We start from the raw sequence: 26,848 nt of genomic DNA, 5'->3' as shown, positions 1-26,848 counted from the left end.
CGACGTAGACTTTTTTTTTGATCGCTAGGCTCAGGTTGATTCTCAACCATGCCTATCGAAAGAATCGACCTTGAGGCGCATCAAGAGACGGACGACGTTTTATTCCTTTCTGAAGAATATCGTGGGACTTTTGGTCGCCGAAGGCGTCTCTCATCTTGCACAATTGGAGATGAGGATATCAGCAGTCACTCAAATACCCCAACCCGTCTTCTCGAACAAGATGAACTTGAGCTTAAGGCAATAAGACTACTGAATACGACTATACAAGCAGATTCCTTCCTTGAAGTACGCCCATTCTTTTCCGGAAAATATCTTGTCGAGTTTATTCTGGTCAAAATTCTGGTTCGATGTCGGTCTACAGATGCGATCAAAATCCGTGGCACGCCCTTCCTGAGAAACCGTTCAGCTTTAGCAAAGCTTCCAAAAAAGCCAAACGAAGTCTGCATGTTGATATGCCGGGAGGATGACACGAACAACGAAGAAGTAATAGACATCAGTACATCTCAAGTGGTTCAAATGCACACTCTGCTGATAACCAACACGAAATACCCCAATTTCAACCGGTCTGTCTTCAATCCACAATATCCCGCAGAAAGGGGCCGACCCAATGTGCAGTCCACACACTTGACCTGCCGCTAGAAGCTGGAGGTTCGATATGCTGGGCAAGGGAGCCGTCGGAAGCAGGCTGAAGAATCTGTTGTTCGTATTGATTCCAGTGAAGTCTCACGGAGAGAATATAGAATTTCCAACGAGATACTCCGCAACAGATGGCGAGGAAGTACCGCCAAAGGAGGCTCATGGAACCCCTTTTCTGGCGGTCACCTTATCGACCTGGAGTCTGAGCGGCCCAACGAAGAAGATCGAAGCCACGGTCAACAGTACACAATATTTGACTCTTGTTCCGGTGCCGGCGGAGTATCGCGAGGAGCCCTCATGGCTGGTTTCAAAGTCCGATATGCGTTGGATAAAGCACCAGAGGTTTGGGATACCTACCAAGCAAATTTCCCTGAAACCGAACTATTCAAGATGTCCCTTGACCAGTTTCTATCCAGCGCGCAGACGAGCCATTTGCGAGTTGATGTTCTGCACTTTTCTCCGCCCTGTCAATTCTTTTCGCCAGCACACACGCACGCATCAGAACATGATGATGCAAATATTTTTGCGTTATATGGCTGCAATCAACTACTCAAGAAGTTGCGTCCCCGTATCATCACTGTGGAACAAACATTCGGGCTTACGCATGACCGGCACGAGGAGTACTTCAATGGCTTCCTCGGGGACTTCACACAGCATGGCTACTCCATACGCTGGAGAGTCATAAAGCTCTGTGCGTGGGGAGCTGCTCAAGACCGGAGACGCCTAATCATCATTGCCGCTGCACCTGGAGAGAGACTTCCGACCTTCCCCCAGGCTACACACAGTCAGGAGGGCGGCAACGGACTGCTGCCCTACAATAGCATCGGAAAGGCGCTAAGGGGTATCCGCGCAGGAGACGATCTTCATGACCTTGATAATGTCCATTATTTCGATCCACCAAGAGCGCCATATGACCCAGAGCGCCTGGCAGGGACCATCACCACTGGCGGAAGTGATTTTTACCACCCTGACGGCTCACGAAAGCTCACTCTTAGAGAGTATGCAAGCTTGCAGGGATTTCCGAAGTCGCATCAGTTCCTCGGTACTAAAACATCCATCAAGCGGCAGATTGGAAACGCCTTTCCCCCAAATACAGTCCGTGTTCTCTACAAACACTTAGAACAATGGCTCTTGAACGAAGACCGCATGAAGCCATTCACCAACAACCAGGAAGCCATCCTCATTGAGGATGATTCCGATACAACAGCCAATCTTACAGATGATCCTGAGAATAGGTCACGCCACTCTCCGGATATGATGGACGAAAATATTGTTGACACTTTCGATATACAACAACATCGACGGGACAGAGACCTATGGGCAGACGAGGACATGGTGATTGACTTGACCTAGCTCCTGAGCAGGTTTTACCAAGACAATATGTTGCGGAGAACGAGATGAGTTTTTACTGGCCTGGTATTGTAGCAGCCTGGAAACTAGATGACAGTTTTCCTCCTTGGAAAGGGCACAGTGTGGTAGATAACTGTTCTGTTCGAGCTGTAGATCCATAGATAGGTACTACTTACCTACTACCTACCTCTTGAGGTAGCCGTCACGAATACCAGTGTTTGATTACCTACCTACCTACTTAGGTACTTCTCTTGGCACACACGCTTTGGGGTCTGAGATACCCTTCCAATTGCAAGAGAGAGCCGATCTTGAACCAACACCTGCTGCCACTGCCTTCTCTCTCTTTGCACTCGAGAACCCCCTTCCAACTTTTGACAGTGATTCACAGCTGGCGCGCAGTGATTCACAGCGCGTCGGGTGCCTGCATGAGCACCTTTTTATAATAATAAAAGGCAAGTGCAAACGCTTCTCCTCCTTCCCTCTTCTTTTCTTCACCCTTCCTTACAAACTTCTGCCTAAGATTAGCCAGAGGGGACCATATTCTCCGAGTTTACACTTCCGCCCTTGTTTTCTATCATCAACTTCTTCGTTCGATTCTTTAATAAGTCTCAGAAGCCTGCTGCATTACGGCTCGTTGCTATTCCTCCGATATGGCATCATCTGCTTCTCTTGTGTCGGCCCCTGTTAGAGGAAGTGTTCCTACGTCCGGAAATGTGAGTCTTGGTCATCCAGACCTGCGAACTATATGGCTAAAATTAAGCTCTCAGAAGCCACTGGAACCATTGTACGCCCTGTCTGTGAGCGAGTATGTGAACAGACACGAGAATGGTACTATAATCGAGCAACGAAACGAGGAGACCATATTGAAACGGTTCAATGATCTTCGAACCCCCTTCAAGGCCTGGCCCATAGCCCAGATTGATTCCTTGGCCAATTCTTTCACCACGACCTGGCTCCTTCTTGTCCCAGTCCCCAAACAATGCGAAGAAGTCATTTTCCCCGCGCTCACTGACAACTTCCGCATCGAGTTCGAAGAAAGAATATATCTTTCGAACAAGACTTATTCTCTCGTCAATTTGTCAGCAACACGCGTGAAAAACCCGTATGAGGATATGGAGACCATCGTCGGCCCAGAAGTCGTGAAATGTGCGGCCTTCAACATCCAGGTGCCACGTGCGGTGAAGAATGATGAAGGAGACCAGGAGATCCTCGAACTGATGAACCACATGAAGACAGCCGCTACACTCGATGACTTTCAACGCATAACCTTGGATCCGACGTGTCAAAAACATGTCTTCATCACATGGGACACGTTTTCAAATACTTACGAGGCCGAACTAGCCGCGCTGCATCGCCTAACTGGAGGTTGCCAAGTTGAAAGTCGACAGGTCAGCTCAAAGTGTAAGGCCGCTTTTGAGACAATACTTGAATTCAAGCGACCAAACACAACTATTACTAATCTCCACGATATATTTCCGCACCTTAGGAACCCACACCACCCAGACCATAGGGTTCGGAGGAGTATTCTGCGACGATTCCGATCCTTTAACAAGGATCATGTGGCGGCATTTCAAGGACTGAAGTCGATCCCGAACGGCCTCTATTTTGTGAATGGATGTCCCGGTGCGGGTAAGACAGAATGGAACATGGTCGTTTCTGCTCTGATTCAGTCAGTACGTCGTCCAGGTGCGAAGAGGCGGTACAACCCCATTCTATTTCTCGTTGACCTCAACAAGACAGTCGATGATGCTGCGGACCGCTATTGGAACTTGGCAAAGGAGTGTGGCCTTCATCTTCGCATTATTCGAATGCACGGTTGGCCTTACGAAATGAAGAACAGCGAGAGACTGGGCAAGAATCAGACACAAGACTGTGACCAGCAAACAGACTTTACGAGAAAGTTTCTGACAACTGCAAATATCGCAAAGACTCTGAATGCCAGAAGAAACCCTAACAAGGCGCCAACCCTGGATGAAGCTGCCTGGGAGTACTATGAAAAGCACAAACATGGTGGTTTTGTGGCGCTCAAGAAGGTGCTCACGCGAATGGATGCTAAGGAAGTCTTGCACCACGACGACTGGAAATGCTTGCGGAACGAAATTACAAAACTGTACACCGCGGTTTTGAAGCAGACAGACTTCATAGCCACGACACCCGTGGCCGCATATGGGGGCTTCGCTAAGCTTTTTAAGCCAGACATCATCTTCATGGATGAAGCACCCCATGCCAGAGAGCTAACGACGCTCATACCTATCGCCTTCTTTGAGCCAATTGCTTGGATTTTCACGGGTGATGTCAAACAGACTCGACCTTTCGTGAAGAGCGGCGATCCACGCGATGCCCTGAAGAAAGGGCTTGAGGTGAATCCATATTCTGAGCAGCTGCGTCTTAGTCTCATGGAAAGGGCCAGTAGACTGGGGGCGATCAATTGTTCATTGTTGATCAACAAGCGAGCGCATGGCAACTTGCACAAGCTGCCGTCGGATCTCTTCTATGGCGGAAGGATGTCCTCTGATTACCCATCATCAAGGCAGTTCCCGGAAACGGTTCGCTACCTGAGACGGCACCTTGAGGCCCTCGGTAGTGGACAAAGATTGAATGCGAACCGGGCTATTGTTGCCCTTTCGGCGAGCAAAGAGGAAAACCACTGTCACAGTTTCTGGAACCCTGTGAATCATCGCTGGGTCTTGGCTGAAGTTAAAAAGCTTTTGGAGGACCCGGCATTCCGAGCCATCACAGACAGCAAACCCGGACGTGTGATGATCCAGACACCATATAGTGTCTCCATGCGTCAGTATGCACACGTGGTTAAGGGTTGGCCAGTTGAGTGGCAGGAGAGGACAGAAGTCTTGACGGTAGACAAGGCTCAAGGCAACCAGGCAGATGTTGTTTTCCTTGATATGGTGAGAACCACGAAGCCCGGCTTCATGGACGAGGCACAACGCCTCAACGTGGCAATAACCAGAGCCAGACAAGCGGAGATTGTTCTGATGCACCCTGCAATGACTTTTCGCCTACGTCAGGGTAAGCAGGTACCGACCGATTACACCTCAAAGGTCTGGGAGGATGCAGTTGCGAACAATCGCTTATTTGTGGTCTAACTGAGAAGTCTTTAAGAGGAATTTGAGGACAATGAAGAGAAGCGTGTCTGGCGGTGTTTGTAGCTGTTTGAGCACTTGAAGTTCAGTTGGTTGATAAGACAAATTGGGTCTGTCGTTTTGTCAATCAAAGGATGTTGGGTTGAACGAAAGCCGAAGTGTATCGAAGCTTGGAAGCTGTTTTCTAGAGAACGTTGAATGAAAGAGAAAGTTATCGACGATTACTACTACCCGCTCCCCTTTATTAGTCAAGAGATGAAGTCAAAACAAGGCCACAGTACTCCATACCTGATGGACTAGCTTAAGTTCTTAGTAGTGTCTTGGAGGCAATCGAGCCACACTGGGGTCGGTGTTGTGGTGGGGACATGGCTTGGCAACAAGATCGATTTTGTGAAGCATAGTAAGTGCCGAATTTAGAAATTGGGATAGATCTTCATGCCCGCGTTTTCACTGCTTGCAAGACGATGACAAATGTGACGGGTATGTTCACGCAAGGAATGATAGTGCTGACTTGATTAAACCGGGACTGGTCTAGGATATTCCTATGAAAGAGAAGCCAAGAATAAGGGTCCAATGGAGTATCTAGGTACGTAGAACAATGGCCCAAGGTCACCTGCAAGGGTCTGAGGATTGACAAGACATACGGAGCATGTACAAGACATCCTTTTTATCAGAGGCTGGCCCAGATCTTTAAATTGAACTAACTATATTTATTATTTAGTAATTATTTCTTACATATGGATTCTATCTGGTAGGATGGGTAATAATTGCATTTTATCAAAAGCGAGAGTAACGGAATGACAATAATCTCGCATGATCAGGGCCATCAAACTGATCCGAAATGGTGCCAATTCTCGATCATTGCCTTACTCCCGCTCGCTCGCGAACACCAGAGAGGAAGGGGTTGAGTCTTGGCTTGTAGGGTCAGCGAGTAAGAACATCTTGCAAACATAGAGCTATCAGATCTAATGCTGCATTATCATAGCCGGTGACTGGGGAGGCTTAGATATATAGTTGAGACATCACGAGGCTTCAGCAAGGAGGACATTCGTAGATTAGGTATGCAGCCGATTTGACGGTTCTTTGAGTAATATTTGCTCTTTCGATATTCACGAATGCATTTATTTATAGAACTTGGCTGCAAATTGTCATCGGCATTATGGGGCCAGTAGCTTGAGACCAACTGCTTGACGAAACCCACGGTCGAATGAAACAAGGAACAGTGACATCGTCTCCCGATGTGACGATGTGATTGTTGCCGATGCTACTCATCTTCAGTCAAAAAGAAACAAGATGAGACAGATTAAGAGAAAAGATCTGAAAATTGTAGACCGCACTGTTAAAGTCAAACAACCTGTGATTAAATCGTAAATCGTGTTGAAACTGGTGACGCCAGGGGTGAGTTGACACTACCTACCAAGTACCAAGTACGTAGAGATGAGTGTGGCTTAGACTGACGGAGCTTCGGACGGGAAGCGGGGCCTAAGTAACCGCCCATGTCCAATGAAATCTCGTCCCCGGTGAGCTACTTTAATCTGGCAACGGGAGGCAAGAAAATTGAGGACCTCTATCCCAGATACAAAAAAGATGCGGACATAATTCAGTGTATATTTGGTGCACCCGATACCATTTACTTTTGACACCCCCTTCCAACGTCGGAAGTTTTCTTGCTCCCTGGGGCCATGCACAGTTGAAGACGTTGGAGCCCTGAAAAGGCGCGATAAAAACCCACTGTCAGAAGGAGGGCCGTTGCTTTGCGCTTGGCCGCTGACGACCACCCCCGGATCCCGCCATGTCATTGCATCTCACTCATGCATGAATCTGTCTCTCACAACGATCGATCATGAGTACACTAACTATCCAACAACTAAAGTGATCATCCCTTTAATCCCCACCATATCTTCCGATTCATCGACTGGACCCTTTCAACAAAGCACAAGCCTTCCACGGGGCTCGCTGTGTCTCGCGCGACTGCGACGGCGGCCTCCCAAGACCTGAGCATCCAGTGTTATACCGGCCACCCCGCCCCAATAACCTAACCCAGCAATACGAAAGGAAGCATCACCACTCGATTAGCTGTCCCAGTTCCCAGCTCCCATCAGCTCTTGCCGGCTGCTGCTGGCTACCTCCCCCATCCGCCACTTATTCCTCGAACCCGGCGTGGTCCAATTAGATGGATACTCTGCGATGTCTAAGTCGGAGGAAGAGCCATGCGATGGGTAATCTCGAAATTAGAGGCGCCGTATTGAAACGCCAGCTTGGCGATGGAGGAATCGCGGGTGTTGTTGTTGGTGTTATCGTGGGCATTGCGCTAGTTGTTCTTTGCTCGTATCCCTTTATCATCCGCCGCATCAGACGCCGAAAACAAACATCTCTTCACGGCCCCCCGGACACGAACGACCCAGAGACTGGCGAAGTTCCAGCAACTGGAGCCCCCGGGATAGACGACAATCAACGCCGCTTGTCCTCACAAGACTCTTTCAAACCTTCTGGAGAAAATACGCGTGGGGGAGTTGATGGATCCGTCAAAGACTTGGACTGGACAGCCCACGATGGCTTTTTACAGCAAACTAATGGACAAGGTCAACCAGACTATATTCCCCGAATCGACACAAATTTACCTTCTTATGGCTTTGGAAATGCTCAGCCAACTGCCAACGACTCAATACCGCGCTCAGCACCGTTCGGCTCCGACGAGAATCATCATGAAGAGTACATGCCGCAGTCTATTGGCGATGCACCCCGGGCTGTTCTTAATGGGACCAGTGCGGATTACTATAGCCCATCAGTCCCCTCGGAGGCATTTGGCATGTTTTCGACTGAGGAATCCCGACCTCAACCTGAACGCTCGTGGTCGCGCGGGAGCTCCTTGAGATATAATTTAAAACAGATGTTTAGTCGCAAGAGCACGCGCGATCAGTCTCTGAACTCACCAACATCGGAATGCCTGGCTGAAAACCTCGAAAGCATACCAAGAGCACAGGATGGAAGTCTTCAACGGATCACGACAGCAGGAAGACCGACCGAATCTCCTACTGACATGACTGCTCCGGCGACTGATTCTTTGCCGGTACCTTCGTCTACCCAAGCCTTGGGCTCCCCGATCGCTTTACCATCTACCCTGCCAAAGGGGGCTGTGCAAAGTCCCCCAGATTCCCCACCGACCACTTTCAACTTCAACGCGTCCCAATCCCCTCCTAGCCATCCCGCACCTGGTACCGTGAACCCTATGGATATCATGCCTGCATCGACAGAAACCGAAGTATGGCACAGGAATGACTACCAATTATTTGTATCGCAATCCTCACCCAACCAGCCGCCCCCCTCAGCTGGGCCTGCCACACATGAAGGACCTGTGGACTCGCCGTCGCCGTTAACCCTCCCTCCTAGTGATCCTCAACCTCAACCTCAACCTGTGCCCATAGTTCACTCACCTACACCAACCCAGAGTCAAATAGCGTTTAAAACGGAGGTCGATGACAATCAAGATATCTCTATGTCTGAAATTCCAACGGCCAACCACTTGAGTCCTCTCCCCGACAGTAGTATTCGACACCCAAGCTATCCCTCCGATGCGTCCACCCCCCTGCCTGGACCGGCATTCACCAACCCGTCATCGCTCAGTACACCTGCGACACAGCTTGATACTCCTTCACCTCACTCTGGTACATCTTCCGACTACCGACATAGCGTGTCACCAGGAAACGCCGTGAGCAACCCGTCACCGAGTATTGGTTCACACGCATGTGATGAGCCTGGCTGTAACCAGGTGTTCGATCAGCCACACAAGCTCAAGTAAGTTTATATCATGGCATGGCTGATCCAAGTCGCTCATCAACCCAACAGGCATCATCAACGATATCATACAAAAGACCACAAATGCCCTTACCCGAACTGTGGCAAGGGATTCGGGACCAAGACACATCTCCAGCGGCATGTCAATGATCGACACGAAAGAAAGAAAAAGTTCCACTGCGCTGTGCAAGGCTGCGACTACTCAAGGCAAGGAGGAAAGGGATTCCCTCGCAAGGATAACTGGAAACGGCATATGACAAAGATTCACAATATGGATCAGAGACACCTCCCAGAACCTGTGGAAGTCGACCAGGAGATGGGCGGCACATAAGGATACCTGTTTGCGACGTCATGTTATTTGCTGCTGTAGATATGGGGTACTCCCGCTGCATCCTGCACTGTACTATGTGCCACCTGAATCGGCCACTGACTGACAAGCCTTAGCACTTTGCTGGGCTCTCTGTTTACTTACTTTCCTTTTTCATTTACAGCGATTTGATTCTTACACTCGTTCAAATTTGGCATATATGGGTATTAGAAGTCAAGGAATCAGCACAAAAACCAATGTCTGGACATGTAGGACTATTCGGGCGTTAGGTCATGGGAAAAGACATGTTCGTCTAACAGCGGACGAGCCAGGCGTGTTCGTTCTTGGGTATCTATTAATTCAACAGTGTACAACCGAACTATTCCAATACAAAGAGTGCTATTGAGCATCATGGTTTCTGGCACATGCTCGCCCCCTTTAGCTTAGGTCTTTGATGATTTTCCTGACAAGCTTCTTCTGTTCTTCGACATCTAATCTCCTCTCATCAGTCTCCAGTACTGCCCTCCCAACAGCAATGACCGTTTTCACATTCTCACTGTCAACCCAGAACTTGCCATTGCGTCCTGTAGCTGTCTCAAATTGAAGGCCTGCGTTACCGAGCTCTTCCAGCACCACAATCCGGCCTTCTTGCACACTCTTGGGCATCATCAGACGTCGAGCCATTCCAAGTGACACGGTATAGAGCATTCCGCCTGTTAGAGGGCCTAGACCCTCGGATTTTCCTGTTGAAGAAGATACGCATTCAATCTCTGGGTCCATGTGCCGGTTGGCGAGAGCAATCCGTGCGTACACAAGTGCACCCGCGGTAAGCTGAGGACGGGTCTTCTTTGTGGCGCCCTCAAAAGAAAGTTGTGGTAGAAGAGCAGGCGCAGTATAGTCGGAGAGAGTAACGTAGAATAAGTCGGCGGCGCTGCGCTGGACGGTCCCGATGACGAGCTCACCGACGCGAGGGGTATACTGTTGATTGGTGAGCCGACGTTCTACGGCCCGGAGATAATTCAGAAGCGTACCTTTCCTCGAGCATTCTCTACACGAATTGCATTCTTTTGTCGATCAGTTACAAGTTGGCCAGCAAGTGTGGGAACGATGTCGTTGGGAGGCACATGTCGTAGGCCAGGACCGAGCCGCAGAGGCTTCTTAGCGTGTGAAGGGATAAGAGATGGATCAATGATATCGCCTGGCAGTACGAACACCGCATCAGATGCCATGATGGAGAGGTTGACGAGTTAATGCTTTGAAATGTAACAGTTAAAAGCTGTAATCCCGATGCGACAACTTCAAAACCATGAGCACAGGCGGCATGTGGAGAATCGATAACGATAACGTGAATACGTACCAGTGGCCGATCAAGAAAAAATGTGGGTGAAGCGATTAGCGGGCAGTTTTTTTCCAATCTCTGAGGGAAAAGAAAAGAAACCCCACTAACATCCATCACCAACTCGCACTCGCCCTCCAAAATCTCGACATCTTGGAACCTCTTTGCTTCAACTCAACAGAGGCACAGAGTCTTGACTTTCTCTCTCCCTCTCTCCCTATAAGGACTCACACAACTCCCTTCCGACGGACCTAATGAGTGACAACGCTGGAGCCAAGGGCCCTGAGCCTGGCGACCGAGTTGCCATTGGTATTACGTTTGGTAACTCCAACAGTTCCATTGCCTATACTGTTGACGACAAGGCCGAGGTTATTGCCAACGAGGATGGAGGTATGTTCTAGATCGACTTGAAATGTGCCCCGTGATACTGTCACTTGGTCGCTTGCTTACCGTTAGCTTCTCGATAGACCGACAAATTCCCACCATTCTGTCTTACGTTGACGGCGATGAGTACTACGGCGGACAGGCCAAGAACTTCCTCGTTCGCAACCCCGATAACACCATCGCCAACTTCCGGGACTTCCTCGGCCAAGAGTACGCGACCTTTCCGCCGCAGCCCCAATTCTGGAACTAAGGAAACTGACAAGATGCCTTCAGATTCAAGTCCATCGACCCTACCCACTCTCACGCCTCCGCCCACCCCAAGGATGTTTCCGGCACCGTTGCTTTTTCTGTCAAGGACAAGAGCGAAGAAGAGACTTCGACTGTTTCTGTTTCAGAGGCCACTACTCGATACCTGCGACGCCTTGTGGGTTCTGCTTCCGACTACCTTGGCAAGAAGGTCACCTCTGCCGTTGTTACCGTCCCCACAAACTTCACCGAGAAGCAGCGAGAGGCTCTGATCAAGGCCGCCAACGACGCCGACATCGAGATCCTCCAGCTTATTTCTGACCCTGTCGCCGCTGTTCTCGCTTACGATGCCCGTCCTGAGGCCAAGATCGAGGATAAGATTATTGTTGTTGCCGACCTTGGTGGCACTCGCTCAGATGTTGCCGTTGTCGCTTCGCGAGGTGGTCTTTACACGATCCTCGCCACTGCTCACGATTACGAGTTTGCTGGTGTTCATTTGGACAATGCTCTTATGGATCACTTTGCTAAGGAATTCCAAAAGAAGCACAGCATTGACCCCCGAAACAACACTCGCAGTCTTGCAAAGCTTCGACTTGAGTCCGAGGCTACCAAGCGAGCTCTGAGCCTGGGCAGCAACGCTCAGTTCAGCGTCGAGAGCTTGGCGGATGGTTTCGATTTTTCTGTTACTATCAACAGGATACGATACGAGATGGTTGCCCGCAAGGTATTCGAGGGCTTCAACCGACTCATCGAGGGTGTTGTCAAGAAGGCCGGCCTCGATGTTCTTGACATTGACGAGGTTATTCTGTCAGGAGGTACTGCCCACACCCCTCGTATCGCTAACAACCTCCGTGGTATCTTCCCTGAGACTACCGAGATTCAAGCTCCCGCCACGAGCGTGTCCGCCATCAACCCTTCTGAGCTCCTTGCTCGTGGTGCTGCCCTCCAGGCCTCTTTGATCCAGGAGTACGAGGCCGCCGATATCGAGCAGTCCACTCACCCTGCTGTCACCACTGTCAAGCACATCTCCAATGCTATTGGTGTTATCACCGAGGGTGCTGACGGCGAGGATGTCTTCACCCCCATCATTGCCCCTGAGACCGCCGCCCCTGCCCGTCGCACTATCCATATTCCCGCTCCTAAGGAAGGTGGCGATGTTCTTATTAAGATTGTTGAGGGTAACACCCACATCAAGGTCACCAAGCCTGAGCCTAAGGCTAAGGAAGAGAATGGAGACAAGGATGAGGACGACTCCGATTTTGATGACTCTGATGAAGAGGAAGAGGAGACCCGGGAGAAGATCTGGAAGATCGGCAACCCTCTTGCCGAGGCCGCCATCAAGGGCGTCAAGGCTGGTGGCAAGGTCGAAGTCACGATCAACGTTCTAGCCGATCTCGGCGTTACGGTTACAGCCCGGGAAGTTGGCGGTAAGGGTGGTGTGCGAGGAAACATCTAAGTCTAGAAGTGCTGGACTCAAAAGCAGGAACTTTGATTGAAAAGCCGCAATGATTTTATGAGTGGGTTTATAAGGGGGGTTGGCATGCAAAAAGCACGGGATTATTGGTAGATTCTAGAAGACACAATAGAGGGTTGTCAGGGATGAATTGAATAAAGACTTAACATTTAAAAGACTAATGTCGAACCATTTCGGTGGAAGCCCTTCAGGAAACATCGTTAAATAGGTACTCCAGGCGCCTCCTCGAGGCCGTGAACAAGCTCAGTTTCGACGTCTAAATTAGGTCCTTCACATTACCTGATTCCCATCACCTGGTAATCGCCAAGCAACGAGGTCGTTTCGCATATCATCCTCTCTAACCTCGCGGGTTCCCTTGTAACTCGCCTCACGCATTGGGTCGCTATCAAGTGTCATAGTAGACGTCATGCTCGCCATACTACGCGCGTGGTCGAGGTGGTGCTCATGGATGCGTACACCTTTGCGTCGGTTCGATGGAGTAACTGTAACTGTCGAGAAGCTCTTATCACTCGAGTTACTTGGTGTGCGGCGATGTGAGGAGCCAGCTGGGCTGTTGTTTTGGTGGTTGTGCGAAGGCGAGGCAGTTCTGTTTGAATGGTGGTGATGATGGTGATGAGGGTGAAGGAGGTTGTGAGTTATACGGCGAGTATCACGGGCTCGGATAGTATCACGTGGACCCATATCGTCGTCGTCGTCTTCTCCATCAGTGACAGGCGAAGCATTGTGAGGTTTGGTTTTCCAGCCGTTACCTCCGTTGAAGATGTCCTCAATGACTTCTTCGGCAGAGTGCTCATTCGGTTGCCGACTCCACGAAGCAGCGAGAACGCTTCGGTATAGGTCTTGGAGCTCAGCGGCGTCGCGAGGCTTAGACAAGTTGGGGACCGCGGCAGCTATTGCTATATCTTGTCAGCGGCAGGGAATGATAGGGAACGAATCAGTTCAACTTACGCCCGGCGTCGTCCTCTATTGCCTCGCTCATGATGCCTCCAATACCTCCAAAGACGGGAGCCGTTTTCAGAGGGGGAGCTACGTAACTCCGTTCTCCGTCGACTTGGAGCATGAGGATACTGATCTTCAGCGTACTGTTGACTTTGCTGTCTTGCATGAGATATCTTCTCACGATGCCATCCTCGACGACATCTGAATCACGGCGCGGCCTTGATGTACCACCCCTCGTCGGGCTGACACCCATACTGTTGCTACGCATGCGACCAGGCGATGCGACATCCTTGACGAAGGCCTCGCTCTCTTCCACGTACTCGCTCAGGTTGAGGCGAACAATACCAAGGGTGACCTTCTCTGTCAAGCCGAATTCCTGTATAACCTCAAACTCCATGGGACATTCGGTAAGGTTGTTATTGCGGTCTATCGATATGCGGATAGAGGGCACCGCGGTGACAAAGCCCCATTCAACCCTGTGGTTGGCGATTGGGCATTTCTGCGTGCGCCCGCGATGCTCCGCGGTCATTGAGTGAGAAAGGTGCCATTTGACAAAAGCCTGACCAGAAACGAGCGGCACGTTGTTAAGGTCGTAAATCTAGGAAGCATAAGTCAATGGCTGGATGTAGATTGATGGATGTACCTTGAGATGAAGGTCGAATTTTGGCTGGACTACGAGTTAACTTGAGTTCGTGTTGAAGATTGAGATTAATCCTTACCTTCCGGGCCTTGCCAACTTCAGGTTTGAGAAAGCCCATGTTAGCAACGATTGTCAGGATATCCCTCTGTCGATGATTCGCAATGCTCAAGTCACGACTATGTGAATAAGTATATAGCGAGCTCGCTTGAGCGTAACTGTGACGGTATCTAATCTTACGACAGATTTCCGTAATGAGACTGCAGTGAGTGAAAGAGTGCCGGTTACAATATCGCCAAAGCTAAGATGCCAGAGAATATATATAGAAATAGCCTGTGCAATGCACCGGAAATGCGAACCTTGTGGGGATGCGGCTTACTTAAAGAGGCCATCCCCCTCTGGATTTACCTCTGCTTAGGTTTTTTGGCTTGGACTTTGACTTTGGGTTTGGTCTGCCAGACAATTCCAACTAACGATACGGCGGTGCCCTATGGCGCTGTAGCTCGTGGAACGGTTGCGACCGTTTGAACGTGGAGGAACTGAAACTGACCGTAGTCAGCGATGATAAGATAAGCCAGCGACCGAAAGGTGATGATCCCAACGTAAATGATGAGGATATCGTCATATGCAATCCCAGGGATCAGATCCCATGATGGTTGAACGACGCCCCCCTGTAACTTGACGCCACGAGAGATGTAACAAGCAAAGCCACAGGAGGCTGGTAGCCATCCTGATAATCAACGAGTACCTACCTCTCTCTACCTCTACGGGCATCAATCAAGGGAGGGCATGTTAATTCAAAATAATGGCACAGATACACATTTTTTATATAGGAGATATCATATTCCCGAGTCCTTTACTAAGTACATTCTGACTTTTACACTCTTGCTCACTCCTGGAGCTGGTAATATTCTCGTTGATGAGGTCCTACACTTTGTCTTCAGCTCCCTCGCTCTAAAAAGAAACAAGAAGAAGAAGAACCGCCTGCGAGTCATTCCTGCAAGGCTCAAACCCGACCCGGTCAGCTGGATCGCCACCGAATCATATGTTTCATTCAGAGAGGGAGAAATAGGGTGTTGTAACGGACGGTCCTAAGATGGGACCAGGAAACGATTTGAAAGAAGACTCTAGCATCTCCTTGACAAAGTGACTGCCCTAGGGCGTTATCCTAAATTCAGCAAAGTTATCCTAAACTCAGCAAAAGTCATCCTAAACTTAACAAAAGTTATCCTAAACTTATACTAAGTTGACTAAATCTTCTTATTAGCTTTTCACGAAATGGGCAACTTCTCCATGGGCGCGGTAATTGGACTTCAACCTAAACAGCAGGCGCCTGATTTCTCACTACGTTCAAACAAGCTTACGCTGAGGACCAAAAAATGACTGCCAGTCCTTGCGGACCAATGCCTCGGGACATTTCGCCATAGGCACGAGAAACAATGATTCTGGCATTCTAGCGGCTTCATCGAGGACAATAAAGTTGTACTCAAGCCCAGTGTGGTTTTTGATCTGACCAAAGGTAACCGGTGTACAGCAAAGGACGGAGGTTAAACTGGCGACGTGGATGAGGAGTTCGCGAGCATGCTGCTCATTGTCAACACGGTTGAGGATGAATGCCTCAGGGTCTGTGATCTTCTGACGGTACGCATCAAGGTAATTGTTCCCCTCAGCATGATTCTCACGCGCAAGCCTCTTGGCATGTTCAGAAAGCGTAGTCGGACCCCGGCAAGCTGATGACTCGTTAAACCTATCCTGAATCTGATGGTTGATGTAGTTTGCCCGACATCTATCCTGCCAAGTCGCATTGTGACTTATTTTCCGTGCTGATCAGGTCGGGTTCCCTAACTGATTGAGAGAATGTATTATTTATCTCTTTCTTTTAGAGGCATGCCAGAAGTTTAGTATCACCAGGTCGCTTTTTAGACATTCGGACTTGGGCATCACTGCAAAGCTGATTCTCTGTGACAAGCTATGCGGCTCTGGGGATGATAGCAGCGCCTATAGCCTCCTCCTGCTGATTACCCAGGGGCTCGGTTTCCCAAGCTTCAGGGAGTTTGTGGGGGACTCTTTGCTGAGTTTAGTTCATTGTCTTGTTAGCATCCTCTTCTAATGTCTTTAGTTTTCTTGCTTCCCAAGGATTGGTGAGAATCCCTGCTGAATACGACTTAGTTTCTCAAAACCCATGTTCGATTTTGAGCTGAAAGTGTAAGCGATCCTGGCAAGGCGAAATAGTTTGAAACAGAAAATGAACGGGGGGGTAGTTCAACCGCCGTCGAGAGAAGAGACAAAACCTGTTCTATGTCTAGGTAAGGACCGAGAAACGAGGATGGACTATTGCAAGCGGAACTCTGAGCATCACGTAACTATTCTCAGCCTTTGTAGTAAATTCAAAGCAAAAGTCTAGGCTAACCGCATGATGAAAGTCTTCCATGATTGTGATGATGTGCCTTAATGCCTTAACCGCCTGGCTTGTGTAACCATACAGACCCAATAGTTCCCCCTCCTCACGGGAGAAGAGATGACAAAGGAGACAACTTGTACTATTATGCACAATCTTCTCTCTCAATTCCCAAACACCCATTTCCCGATCTGTCCTTCGGCTCCCTGCCGCATTGCAGGTTGCATCGCTTCCTTGCGATGGCGTTCTCAAAAGAAGCAATATACAACAATTATGAGACTTTGGAGTCCGAGGCTTCGGTAAGATCCTCCCCATCGATCACCTCTCACCATGAACCTTTAGCATATTTCACAACAAGGTGATCGAATAAAAATGAGAGGTCAGACATGTATTCTGGAAGCCGTCCTGCAAAAGGGGGACGATCGCCGTCGGTTCCTCATCCTTTTCTTTGTCAAAATCATTTACTCACCGAGAATGTGTGACTATTTCTTTGTATGAGCTCCCTCTCTTACAGTGAAGGAAGCCTCTTGCTAACCGCTAATGCAAGGTCGAGTTTCGGTGCCAACATCATGCTTGGATTGTTCGAAAGTGGTGCCCAAAATACGAAAGATCACAACGGCCATGCACGCCTAATGTTGTTGATCCCCCAGAATTTTGGTATGATCTCTTATCACATCGATCTGTGTTAGATGCGTTGAGGCACTAATGAGCTGATCGGGTTCTAGGGGCCATAAGGTGTGTTCCAAATGCCAACCTCCAGGACGATTGGCAGAAGCAGTGAGGAGACATTACAGTGTTACGGGATGGAGCTAGGATAGACGATCCAGAAAGCTTGGTGGCCTGCCTCATCATCACGTTCTGATCAAAAATCATTTTCTCGTCGGAGCTTGGCGACCAAGTACCTAGACTCAAATATCTGGTCGTCTCAGATTGGCAACGTCTAGCACGATTATCTGGCGAATGGCGCAAACTTGACAGCTTATCATACCCTTAATAGAGGCGTTCATATGTTATTTCGATGTTGTTGTTTGGGAATTAAATATTGAAAACGTATTGCTGATTTGATCAACCAACTTGCCGCATTTGTCAAAGCCCATGTTCGCCATGCTCATCTCATATTCATATACCTAAGGTAGGTACAGGTAAATAAAGGTGCCTTACCTTAGCTTGGTGGCCACATCTGAAGAACTGTCCTGGCTTGGGGAATAAAATCGTATTGTGACCCGGCAATCTCTCTTTCCAAGACCAAAAGTAATAAAGAGAGAAGTAAATCGACTGACTCGCCTCTTCTAAGAATTCAAGCTTCTCTACCTATTCGCATCCATGTCATGATGGCGGTTCTGAAATGATGACTCCCATTCAGGGTCCGTCAAAGCTTATCGATAAGCTTTTATTTTCTTTCCATCGCGTTTCGACGTTGACATTCAAGGTGACCAAGAGCTCACAAATTCGATATCTTCACAACAAATCAGTCACTCATCATGGCTCCGGGATCTTCTACCGGAGCCCAATCTGGGCCGGGCAGCAGAAAGCGAAAGGCCGACACACCGGCATCGAATGGCCGTAGGGAGAAGCGCTCCGTGGTTCATTCTGCGCGCGGCATCCCTGCGCAGCCCGCTGAAGCTGCACTGAAAGATGGCGAACTTGATCTCCAGGCTTTTGTGGCCGCCCACGAGTTCGAGATTCGCGCTCTTGAGCAGAGCATGGCCACATCGAAAGCTGTTGCTAGCAGCCGCGCCTTTCAGAAGGTACCCAGAGGCTTACGCCGCCGCACAGCGAGTCACAACCCCAAACGGGTACCGCGCCGACTAAGAAAACGTGCGCTTAAAGAGATGAAAGACGACAACACTCCGGTTGTCGAAGCTAGAAGGAGGAAGCCTAGAACAACGCGAGCGAAAATAAGATCCGAAACAGCACGAAAATTAGGAATATTGGCAGCGAGGAAACGCAAGGCTAGTCTAGCGAGGGCGAAGCAGGACGGAGATGTCAGTAAAGACAAAGCATTAGCTGTAACAGGAAGACCACCGAGACCAAAACTTCGACGAAACGAACTCAACGAACCTCCAAAGCCAAAGTCCAAGTTCCGCAAGCGTCAACTGAACAAAACATGGCTACCAACACACTCATGGCATGCGAAAAGAGCACGCATGACTGATCCGTTGGAACCTTTATGGCGGTTCGCTATCCCATTGACACCAAACGAAAAGATATACCGACCTACACATCGAGCTCAAGGCGACAGAGGTGCAGTTGTATGGGAGATGAGTTACATGAGCACAATTGGCCTTTACGGCAAACGCGCTGGCATAGAACGTGTGTTGAAGCGGATAGGGGTTGTTCAGGATTCATGTTGGAACGACAAGGGAAAGAAGTGGAGGATCGGAACCCGCTCATGGACCGGTGTTCTAACTCGGGCAATTCATACGGGACAGCAGAACCAAGTCAACCGAAAGATGATCGGGCCATGCACCATCTTATGGAACCCCGAACCACCGACACAAGAAGACAACCAGGAGCTTAAACAAGAATCGAGACAGGTTTTCTTGAGGATCCACCCATCAGCCTTCCTCGAGCTGTTTAACGAGTTACTATCTTTAATAAAGCAGGAAACCCCTCGGCTTTACATCGAAGATCTCCGATTTGAGATTGGAAGCTTAGACTTGACAGGCCCGGGATCTACAGAAGCTCTGCTAGCTATATTACGCACTTATCCCGTAAAGGACAAGACGAAAACAGATCATACTGAGCTTTTTCAAGGACTGACCGGTTTGACCAATGCAGCCACTCTCCCTGCTGGCGCGGTGTTGGGGTTCTCGGTGCAGGATCCCCGTCTTCAATACCCTCCAAGGCGCCTGGAGGTTCCCGAAGACCCAGAGTCACAACTTCAACTCCTGGAAAGGATAGCGTCGTGGTCGGCCGAGGAGAATTTGAACCCGTATGCCTTATTCGATCGCGACACTCGCCATGCCGCGTCCTGCTTCCCTTCACAGAAACAAATCGATAGACGAAGAGCGAAAAATGTTCCCGGAACCACCTTGAAACTCACAGCAGATGATGCCCCAATCCCGATCATCCTTTTGGCTTCCCGCACGGATAGAGGCACACAGAAACAAGGTACATGGACTCTGCTTGCACCATGGAAATGTATACAGCATCTCTGGTACTGCTTGGTGCATTATCCCCTTTCTTCAGGGGGTAACCCACGATTCGCAGGTTTGAACGAGATCCGCCAGGTCGCCTTCGAACGAGGCCAGACTTGGTTCCCTGGGGATTTTCCCGGAACCAAGGCTGGTGCTGCATGGGAACTCGAGGAGCGTCGAAAAAGAAGAGCGGCTTGGGAGAAGCGGCCAAAGAGCAAGAGAACCGCATGGGAATCACTTGATCTGGGCGGTGGGAGAAAGGGTGAGATTGGTGATGGCTTCGCTAGCGATTTTGAGCTATTGTTCGACACTGGAGATTCACAAACTAGCGAAGAGAACCATGCTGAGGGCGCGATGGATGTGGACCAGGACGAAAATCCAGCTTCAACACAAGTATCGAAGCAACAAGAGCCACGCATTTACCAGCTACATCAAATCACGAAAGATGTTTTTAACCAAGCCGTCACTTCTCCATCTACCCCCTCAACAACACCGACAAACGCTCTTCTTGGCGTCCGTATATCTCTAATCTCTAGGGGCGTTGTCACATCCTGTGCTCGCATCTACCGCCTCCCATCTCGTCCTACCACAGCTCCACAGTCCTCTGAAGCCGAAGTCCCTGCTACTATTCCCCCGGGTTCATTATCTTCACCCTACTCGCTTCCCTACGACCTTCGGTTCCAATGGCTTTCTCAAGCTAGGCCGTCTCTGCTTACAAAGAACAAAACATCCAGAACCTCGACGCCCCGCGACTTGGAATTTTTGAAGCGTCAACTTGCCGCTGAACTCATCTCTAAACCAGCGCCCTACCCTTTCACGCCGGCTAATGAATCCGACATGAACGGCCATCCTCTTGTTCCTAATGCCGAAGATCTCGTTGGCTTCGTCACCACCGGATCATTTAGTCTGAGCGAGGGTCACGGGATGGCCATGGGTTCGATCGCGATAGACAAGATTTTAGACGATGTCAAGGAAAACGCAAAGGAAGGACGATATTGTATCATTAGAAACGCGGGCGAGAGCGTCGGGTGGCTTGCAAAATGGGAGGCTGTCTGAATATGTTACGACATGAACATCAAACGGCGTACTGACTCAGTATTTACATTCTTGTTTTCGGATGTCATGAGTGTGGTTGGCTAGGCATGCATGCATTTATACCCATGCCTAAACTTGATACGTAGGCATTAGTGTACCAGCCATGGGAATAATGACGCCAGGAGTTTTGAATTTATAGATGTTCATGAAACAGGGAAGCGAAAGGCGCCATTGACATTCTTGCCGCGGGCAAAGCCCCTCGATGAGGGGTCACGCCCTTCAACACTATACAATATAACGCTCAAGCCTCTTCCGTATCTCAGTGCTTTTAATTTCAATACTTCGGTCTCATTGCCACTATCACTCGTACAAGAAGAACCCCATGGCCTCAGAAGAATACCCTACAAGCGTCTCTGGCGGATGTCTCTGTGGCTCAGTTCGCTACAGGCTGACATTTCCATCTGGCCATGACTGGAAGAGAAGCGTTTGTCTCATTTCCCGTTTCTTAGATTTCACTGAACTAACCATCTCTTGGCAGTGCTCAACTTGCCAATGCTCCCAGTGCCGTAAGAATGGTGGCTCTATCATTGCATGGCTGCATTCAGTCCCTGCTTCCAGCGTAGAGTTCACCTCTCAGACGACGCTATCGCGGTACCGCGCCTCACCGGAAGCAGCACGGGGCTTCTGTTCCAGCTGCGGCAGCTGGCTCTTCTGGCGCAATGAAAAGTCAGAAAGGATTAGCATGTCTGTTGGGACGTTTGACAAAGACGAACTGAAAATTTGGGGCCGGCAGTTATCCTATTCGGAGGTCCATCTTTGGTCTGAGGATGCGATCGAGGGTATCACGGATCATTTGCCCGGTGAGAAATGGAAGTATGATGATCAAGGAGAAGGGGCCGAGAGGATAGCATGAGGGGCACCATAAGCACGGTGTTCTGTGAATATATATTTCATCGTGTGTTCATTTTAGAATAGTATAGCCAGAAATGGCACCATGAGTCGTACTGGTAGTGGCAGTGATATCGTCGAGTATTCCTTTGAAAATGACTCTTTTCCAACGCCTGGTCAACAGCATAATCACTGTTTTTGACAGTATCTGCGCCATAGATTCCGTGGAAACGCCGCATATAAACGAAAAACAAATCGAAAGGCCCAATAATCCAAAATCTTTTTAGTCCTCTTCACTAATCTCACTCTCATCCCCATCGGGGCTTTCTTGCTGGCTGTTCTCCAGGTTTTCGAACGCGTCCTCGAGTTCTTTGGCGAGGTCGACTTCTAGTCCTTCCTCCCCTTCCTCTTCACCGTCGACATCCATAGGATCGGGTCCAGTCTCGTATTGGCTACGGTTGTTGACAGGGCTGGGCAGCTTGAACTCGAAATCCGGATCATCATCTTCCTCGCCGTCGGCATCATCACCTTCAGACTCGCGCTGATCCATGAATTCGTCAAAGCGGCGCACAGATGGGAAAGCAGGCGAGAAGTCAGTCCTACGCGCTGTGTTGGTGTCGGCGCCAGGATACTCGACAAGAAGACCACCATCGTCATCGTCCTCGTCCTCGTCCTCTTCTTCGGGGGCTGGTGTGCGCTTCTTGGGTTCCGCAGGTTTTGATTGTTCATTAGATTGAGGTACTGGTAGTGAGAGCTCGATATTCTTGGGGGGCTGCTTCTTCTCGGGCTTGCGCTTGATATCTCTTTTCTGTGTGGTGGATTTGACGCGTGCTTTGGCATTTGATTTGTCGGAGGCACTCTTTTCAACCTTTGTGTTTGTTTTCGATACGCCGTTTGATGCGCTGTCGATGTGAGGATATTGTCGACGGAGACTGTCAGCATCGGTGTTACCAGGCAGTCGGGTGACGTTCATGTTGAAAGTAGAGTCGACAAGATCGAGGATAAAGGCCTCGCGGCTGGGGTCGAAGTAAAGAACATATTGACCACTATCCTTATTTCTTGTCCCTGTAAACGCATACTTTGCGTCGTTGTCGGTATAGGTGAGGTCGTAGGATGCCGTCTTTCCGGGGATAGAGGGTTTTATGCGAGCTAAGTTGGGGGCTGAGTCTGACGAGAGTGTCGGCTTGTGATTGTCTTGGAGTATGTAAGTATCATGATACATCGAGCTTGGAGGTTAAGAAAAACTTACACTTAATACCGGTGAAGATCTCGTTGGACGTCTTGCCTAAGAGAGCATCGCCGAGGATGACGGGATAGTTGCCCGTCTTTGTCGGATCGATTAGGCCAGCCGCTGCCATAGTTTGATGCGCGACAGGGCGTGTAGCAAGGCGCGAGAGATTGAGGGTATAACACTAGTATTGGAAGTGAATGGTACAGCAATATGATGTATTTGCCTCGAAGGGTGTCCACAACGTTCCTGTCTTGAGTTGTTGAAGGTTCAAGTTGACGCGCGGGTTGGAGAGGGAAGTCCGGAGGAGGGTCTGGAGTCTAGAACCCGAGAAGATGGGGCCTAGTGGACGGGTTCAAAGTGGGGAGACGCCAGGCAGGGGGAGGGAGTCGGCCAAGTACCTAGGGTGGGTAATAAGAGGAGCAAGTGGAATAACGTTCGTATTTATTGTCAACGTCAAGGAGAAAACTACGGTAGATACTGTCCATAATCAGAGGTGAAACAGGAAATCATAAAGGCAGAGGCGAATATTTCATGCTTTCAGGTCATTGAATCATCTGTTTTGCTCTTGGGTGCTTTGATCAGGGCTGTCACGAGCTGGCTTCCATTAATAGATTGACTGACTCCCTGTTGGGTTGTAACCTGCTGAGGCTGTGAACCAATTTAACAAAGGAACTCGCCAAGGTCCCCCATTCAGAGCAATAGGGAACAAAGCACTTTCAATTCCATTTTCAAAGCTCCTGTGATAAGCCTTACCAGTAAGCATGTTAATAAGCATACCCCGTTTTACTAAATCCTAAATTATGCGAGTTGCCAAACTCAGTGCCTCCAGCGAATGGCCTTAACCTTGGCAACTGATTATTAACGTTAGTCGGCAGTTATGTGTCTCATGGGTTCGTGACACATTTCACAAATAACCTTGCCTCAGTGTCGCCGATGTATAAGTTAGCCTCCGTTCCCAAATCAACGCTGGATATAACAGTAGAGCTTTAGTTTAGGTATGGTAGTTCTGCCGAGTTGAATTTGACTGCCTCCTGGCTATCGCAATCTACGGCTTCCTCAAACTCCGTGGCCTGCATTCTGTCGATTCAAACCCTATGAGTTTCTCAAACCACCGCCAACAGCTATCCAACTCTGTCACTACTCAGTATTTAATTGTTCGGTACTTTTGATTGGTGCTGGTCATAATAAAGGGCTTCTCTACCTTGTAACGAGTGTATGGAAATCATATATGTCACTTAGAATAGCAAGCTTACATCTAATAATAGTTCTTGATCAGCCAAAGGGGACATGACGAATCGCAAACGTGCCAGAGATAGTTTTTCCGTGCTTGTAAGAACATGGAATATAGCTTTATCCTTAGACTTACAAAAACTAGGTGTCCTGTTATTTGACTTATATACATCCTGCTCATCATCTATGGTCGAAAGCAGAACCTTTTGGGAGCAAGACAAATAGATCGCCAGCAGACTGTTCTAAGTTCACTCACGACGAGATATTCCAAGTATGTTCGGCGCCTGAGAGAGGCCTGGTGTGAAGGGTGTCTCATCACAAGATCAGTATACATGCCGCCAGAATCTGTCCAAGGATCACAAAAGCTAGAGGATAAACTTGAAGACATCTCAAGCATCAGCTTTGCTCACAGCATATTATACCAGGGTGACGACCAAAATAGCTGTGGACGGGGGAAATGATCCCTACTCAAAGAGCAAACTGAACTCATACCCAAATTATCAGAGTTATTGTGCCTCAGGATGAGAGTCTCAAGATTTCTTCTAGACCATAGCCGAGTACTGGATCCTTGGGCTACCTACCTAATGTTTATAGTCAAACTTTGCTGTTGGAAATTTACCACTCAAAATAGATATGATGCACAAGGAAATAACCTCTGGTTTAATTGGGGGCCGGCTACTTCATTTATATATAAACCCTCCAAGCTATAGTGAGAACGTTTAAGTCCCCTGGCCTCACCACTGATAGATGGCACGGATCTTGGGTAGTTGAGCATACAAATTGTGTGAAATAATATGGTGACGCCGTCTTGCCTGGGAAATGTTCGAGGGCCTGTCAGAATCAAATATCCAGACTCGGCTGTGAACAGTATCAAGAGTCAGGGTTCATCTGGCTGTTTGGGCCAAATATTTAGTTTTGATAGAATCTTTGGTGTGTGAGAATATCCCGAGTGCTATGGTTCTGGAGTTCATGCATGTTCCAGATCGTAATCTCATAGTTTGTGGCTGATCTGAGAACTCATATTCGATAAAGGTTGGCGAAGTTCATAGGTCTCCATCAATTCTGTGTTCGTTATGCAGGGTGGCAGAGCAATGTCGGCACACCGACATTCAACATTTCTTTTGTTCCCTTGCCTTACTTGCGTCTGAATCTTCCATACTTACTCTTCTTCTCGAGACGCATTGGCTATAATATGCTAAGTTAGTGCGTGGAGTCGCATATATGAAACCACATTAGAGCAGCGCATAAACTAAAGCCGACACTGACACTGGTCATGCTGGCAAACATCGAGATCCCTCTCTAGCCTATGGTTACTGATCTGCCCTGTCTACCTCAATGGTGCATTGCTGAGGCCCATGTGCCAGTGACCGGCTGACGCGAATAGATAGCAGACTTCAAACATTTGTTGGTGATGAGCCAAGCATCGATCAACAATAATGCAGTCCTCATGTACCAGCTGCCTGGAACTGGCGTTGATCATAATGTCGGCGTCGATCCTTAGACACGGAAATGCAGATACGTGGAGTTTTGAGATTAAAAAAAATTAGGATACAGTGTTCTCTTCTGAACAAAAACGTATTGTTGAGCATCTAGTTGTCTTATGCGCTATAGCAAGGGGGTTAATAAGAAGTCAGCTGTCGGCGATGGGCTTCGGGAATCGTCGATCCGACGTCGATCACTCATGCAGCCCGCTTTTGTACAAGGACAAGCGACCTGTAGGGATATAACAGAACAACGAGTCGAGGTTTCCATGCAGTTAAAAGACGGTGAACTCATGGCGCTTCGTTTCAAACGCAATGCTGAGTGGCCGCGAAAGATTCTGAGGCCTGCGTAATTGTAACGAAGGTGGCACTTCTTGTCTCGAGCTTACACATGCCTATTCGTTGGTTTTGTATGAAGTTTGCCAGTAAGTCGTATCCGCCGAATGCTACGAAACCCTACAGTACACGCTGACGTTGGAGAGTTCAGCTAAGCCAGACTTAATTTCTGGATGGTTACTTCAGCTTCTCTCCTTGGTCTCGTCTCATCCTCCCTTGTGGTTCTGGCAACATGATTGGAAGGAGAGCGTGTTTAGGCTTCACATCTCCCGCTAAATTTATGACTCGAACAGCTCGACTGTGGCATTGAGTTCAAACTCGTAAGCCATCGACTAACGATAGCAGTTTTTAGCTCCCGCGAGCTTGTTCTTGGGGGGGAAACTCAAGAGCGTAGCTCCCGCCAATTGACTTGTAGTGTTGACCTTCAAATGGCGTCGGTTGGTAGAGTGGTCGCAGCTACTGGGGGCTAATTAAGCTAACCATTAATTGACCGGCCGATGCCTCGGCCGGGCGGGAGGTTTGAAGGCTGAAGCTTTGTTGAAACGAAACTCAAATGGAGTGCTTGCAGAGTCTATCCAGCGAAACAAATGCTCTGATGGCGTGGTTCGAGATGAAGAGTTTCCGATGTTTGATACAGGGTCCCATTGAATGGTTGGCAAAAGAGCACTTGTGCTAATTAGTCCTCTTGCATGCGTATTATGCACATCATCTGCAGCCGTCACTAGTCTGGGCAGAAGGGCTGAGAGAGAACTTGCGATACAGGCGCCTGAACTTTGAGTTGAAGAGTATTAGCACAAGTTACATTATCCTCTCCTGAGGGCAAAGATTGCTAAGAAGTCAACACTGACAGCCTCTGATGCGAGTTCCAGACATCCATACGCATTCTCATGCCGGGTTACCCATCTGC

General features: G+C 49.0%; 10 protein-coding genes across 10 annotated transcripts; 6 read left to right on the top strand and 4 right to left on the bottom strand.

Moving 5' to 3' along the window:
- Positions 1–48: 48 nt before the first annotated feature.
- FPRO_09642 (uncharacterized protein) lies at positions 49–1,989 on the top strand (the record flags this gene model as incomplete). Its single annotated transcript, XM_031233056.1, has 2 exons — positions 49–609; positions 640–1,989. 2 exons carry the CDS (start codon positions 49–51, stop codon positions 1,987–1,989), a joined length of 1,911 nt encoding a protein of 636 aa, XP_031082931.1.
- Positions 1,990–2,636: 647 nt separating this feature from the next.
- FPRO_09641 (uncharacterized protein) lies at positions 2,637–5,087 on the top strand (the record flags this gene model as incomplete). The annotated part of the gene is made up of 1 exon (XM_031233055.1): positions 2,637–5,087. The coding sequence occupies one exon, from the start codon at positions 2,637–2,639 to the stop codon at positions 5,085–5,087; it is 2,451 nt and encodes an 816-aa protein (XP_031082930.1).
- Positions 5,088–7,299: 2,212 nt separating this feature from the next.
- On the top strand, positions 7,300–9,210 carry FPRO_09640 (uncharacterized protein; the record flags this gene model as incomplete). The annotated part of the gene is made up of 2 exons (XM_031233054.1): positions 7,300–8,879; positions 8,931–9,210. 2 exons carry the CDS (start codon positions 7,300–7,302, stop codon positions 9,208–9,210), a joined length of 1,860 nt encoding a protein of 619 aa, XP_031082929.1.
- A 414-nt stretch (positions 9,211–9,624) lies between these two features.
- FPRO_09639 (uncharacterized protein) lies at positions 9,625–10,415 on the bottom strand (the record flags this gene model as incomplete). The annotated part of the gene is made up of 2 exons (XM_031233053.1): positions 9,625–10,164; positions 10,218–10,415. 2 exons carry the CDS (start codon positions 10,413–10,415, stop codon positions 9,625–9,627), a joined length of 738 nt encoding a protein of 245 aa, XP_031082928.1.
- A 361-nt stretch (positions 10,416–10,776) lies between these two features.
- On the top strand, positions 10,777–12,608 carry FPRO_09638 (putative heat shock protein HSP70 (regulator protein involved in pleiotropic drug resistance); the record flags this gene model as incomplete). Its single annotated transcript, XM_031233052.1, has 3 exons — positions 10,777–10,912; positions 10,990–11,116; positions 11,180–12,608. 3 exons carry the CDS (start codon positions 10,777–10,779, stop codon positions 12,606–12,608), a joined length of 1,692 nt encoding a protein of 563 aa, XP_031082927.1.
- A 288-nt stretch (positions 12,609–12,896) lies between these two features.
- FPRO_09637 (uncharacterized protein) lies at positions 12,897–14,323 on the bottom strand (the record flags this gene model as incomplete). Its single annotated transcript, XM_031233051.1, has 4 exons — positions 12,897–13,522; positions 13,575–14,163; positions 14,209–14,232; positions 14,285–14,323. 4 exons carry the CDS (start codon positions 14,321–14,323, stop codon positions 12,897–12,899), a joined length of 1,278 nt encoding a protein of 425 aa, XP_031082926.1.
- Positions 14,324–15,552: 1,229 nt separating this feature from the next.
- FPRO_09636 (uncharacterized protein) lies at positions 15,553–16,633 on the bottom strand (the record flags this gene model as incomplete). Its single annotated transcript, XM_031233049.1, has 2 exons — positions 15,553–15,960; positions 16,613–16,633. The coding sequence occupies 2 exons, from the start codon at positions 16,631–16,633 to the stop codon at positions 15,553–15,555; spliced, it is 429 nt and encodes a 142-aa protein (XP_031082925.1).
- Positions 16,634–18,081: 1,448 nt separating this feature from the next.
- FPRO_09635 (uncharacterized protein) lies at positions 18,082–20,796 on the top strand (the record flags this gene model as incomplete). The annotated part of the gene is made up of 1 exon (XM_031233048.1): positions 18,082–20,796. One exon carries the CDS (start codon positions 18,082–18,084, stop codon positions 20,794–20,796), a length of 2,715 nt encoding a protein of 904 aa, XP_031082924.1.
- Positions 20,797–21,157: 361 nt separating this feature from the next.
- FPRO_09634 (uncharacterized protein) lies at positions 21,158–21,688 on the top strand (the record flags this gene model as incomplete). Its single annotated transcript, XM_031233047.1, has 1 exon — positions 21,158–21,688. One exon carries the CDS (start codon positions 21,158–21,160, stop codon positions 21,686–21,688), a length of 531 nt encoding a protein of 176 aa, XP_031082923.1.
- A 258-nt stretch (positions 21,689–21,946) lies between these two features.
- Positions 21,947–23,021, bottom strand: FPRO_09633 (uncharacterized protein; the record flags this gene model as incomplete). The annotated part of the gene is made up of 2 exons (XM_031233046.1): positions 21,947–22,857; positions 22,913–23,021. 2 exons carry the CDS (start codon positions 23,019–23,021, stop codon positions 21,947–21,949), a joined length of 1,020 nt encoding a protein of 339 aa, XP_031082922.1.
- Between the last annotated feature and the right edge of the window lie 3,827 nt (positions 23,022–26,848).

The sequence above is a fragment of the Fusarium proliferatum genome (assembly GCF_900067095.1).
Source record: "Fusarium proliferatum ET1 genome assembly, contig: FPRO_scaffold006, whole genome shotgun sequence".
NCBI lineage: Eukaryota > Fungi > Ascomycota > Sordariomycetes > Hypocreales > Nectriaceae > Fusarium > Fusarium proliferatum.
The sequence above is the reverse complement of the archived record's forward strand: the minus strand, read 5'-3'. Positions and strand labels throughout refer to the sequence as shown.